The sequence below is a fragment of the Lottia gigantea genome (assembly GCF_000327385.1).
Source record: "Lottia gigantea unplaced genomic scaffold LOTGIsca_763, whole genome shotgun sequence".
NCBI classification, from domain to species: domain Eukaryota; kingdom Metazoa; phylum Mollusca; class Gastropoda; family Lottiidae; genus Lottia; species Lottia gigantea.
Window position 1 is genome coordinate 33,381 of NW_008710544.1, and position 2,191 is coordinate 35,571.

Here is a 2,191-nt window from a genome sequence, read left to right on the forward strand (position 1 = left end):
GTGAAAAATGGATTTTATAAGCCTGAAATATACTATACAGATACCGATAGTTTATACATTTCGTCTAGCAATTGGAATAAATTAAATGAAGCTGGGTTGGTGTCTGAAAACGAATATAGCAAAGGGAAGAATGATTACGGTGATGGTGGAATCATATTTGGTTTATATTTAGCGCCAAAACTAAAATACAATATCATTCTAACTTCCGAAGGTGTTTTAAAAGAAATAAAAACGTTTAAGGGTTACTCTATCTATAAGATTAAGGTAGAAGACTACATTCAATTAGCTAGTGGACATGACGTAACGAATGAATTTAAGAAACTTTGGGTAAAAAGTTTTATTGATGGAATAGTTATTCCTAATGAAAAACAAAAGAAAGTTTTCAGAAGTTATCTGAATCTCGTTAAGAGAAAAGCGCCGAACAGTGAAGGAATTATGTATCCTTACAACAACAAAGATGAGATGTGTTTGGATGATGATTATGTATTTGATGATTTTGATAACTTTACAAATGTATCTAATGATGATCCATCAGAATAAATTTAGTTCTTTTGTTTTAAATGAAGTTAAATAACAATTTCCTCGTTACCAAAATCTATAAACCTATTTTTACCATCTTTGATTTCCAGATTTATATTTTTAATCATGAACGAATTAAGTGGTAAATAAGTTGTTTGAAATGGTTTCTCTATAATTCTATATCCAATAGGAACAGTGAATGTTGGAAGACTGTAAATAATCTGACGTTTGTATTTATTAAAAATCCACCGTTTATCAAATTGCAATGTATATTTATGACATCGATATCATTATCGATATTAGCTTTGTGTGGTGCTAAAGTGGATTGGGTGTATACTCGTTTATCAAATCCTAGTAACGTATTCAATGAATTTTCTACGTTGAAATCAACTTGACTATTATTTCTTAATATCAATTTCATTTTGTTCAGATTCAAATTACCTTCGAATTCAATATTGTTTTTACCTACTCAGATAGGTATTCGTTAATGGCTATGTATTCATAGCTTCCTGGTAGTAAACGTATGGTTTTGAACGTAACTCCATTATCCGTCAATATTTTTAGTTGGTTGTTGTTTTCGTTGATATTTCTAATGGAATTGTAAACAGAGAAATACTTTAATCCCAATTCATATTCTTGATTGCGATCGAGTTCGTACTCATAATCTAGAGACAATTTAATATATGATTTATTCGAGGTGATAACGAATAGTTGTTCTTTATTTGACATTTTTAATCACGCTTTTATACTCATTTTTATCTATGATACCTTTTTCTAGGAGTCTTTTTAATATACAATTAACTTCATTATATTGTCTGTGTGATCGATATCCTTCCTTCATTGCCGCTAATATTACTCGTAATCTATTAAATAGTTCCTGTGGCGGATAAAAACGTTATACCTTCTCCAGATACCATATCTTAGAATTCGTCTATTTCTTGTATGATTGGATAATCTTCTGCATAATCATCTGATTCCTCTTCATCAGGAATAACTTTATTTAAATATGTTTCAACTGCTTTCGATCTTCTTGTTTCGGGTCCCGACTTTCTTATTGCATGTAGAAATTTTGAGTATGTAAGTAAATCCTTGTAATCGGCAGTGCCAATATACCCGCCATTCATTAAATCTATTAATCCTGTCGTTAATGTAAATATTAAGTTTTTTGTGTCGATTTTGAATATAGGGGAATTTGCCCTAAATTTAATTCTAAATCCATTAAACAATAACCCCTCAACATCAATGATTGGTGTAATACTCTTTGGTAAATCTGCTTTAAGGTTTGAAAAAAGACGATTTATATCATCTAATGTCCTAATTATAATACCATTATATTCAATCGCTTTGGGAGGTTCTATAAGAGCTGTGGGTTCTTTAGGAGGGATGAGTCTCTTTTAAATATTCTCTTGAGATTTTAATATGGGTTGAAATAGAGTTTGTAGATATTCCGTTAATCCGAGTTGCTGTAATCTGTTATTTTCAACTTGGGTCTTTATTTTATTCTTAGCTTTGATATATTCTTTATTTCTTTTTAAAATATTATTCCAATTATCCATTTTTAAAAAATAAAATTAACATATATCGATCATAACTCTTTCACCCGCAGGTTTTCTAGTATTTACAAATACATATCCATGATCATCCGGGTTTCTCCATTGAGCTTTACAAACCT

The 2,191-nt window shown here is 29.9% G+C and overlaps 1 protein-coding gene across 1 annotated transcript in view; it reads left to right on the forward strand.

The window, feature by feature from the left end:
- Positions 1-540, forward strand: part of LOTGIDRAFT_176106 (hypothetical protein) — a gene marked incomplete at both ends in the record, with an annotated part of 3,583 nt that extends 3,043 nt beyond the window's left edge. The window contains one exon of the mRNA XM_009066451.1: positions 41-540. Within this exon, the coding sequence (XP_009064699.1) occupies positions 41-540 (500 nt within the window). The remainder of the gene's footprint in view (positions 1-40) is intronic.
- Positions 541-2,191: the final 1,651 nt, after the last annotated feature.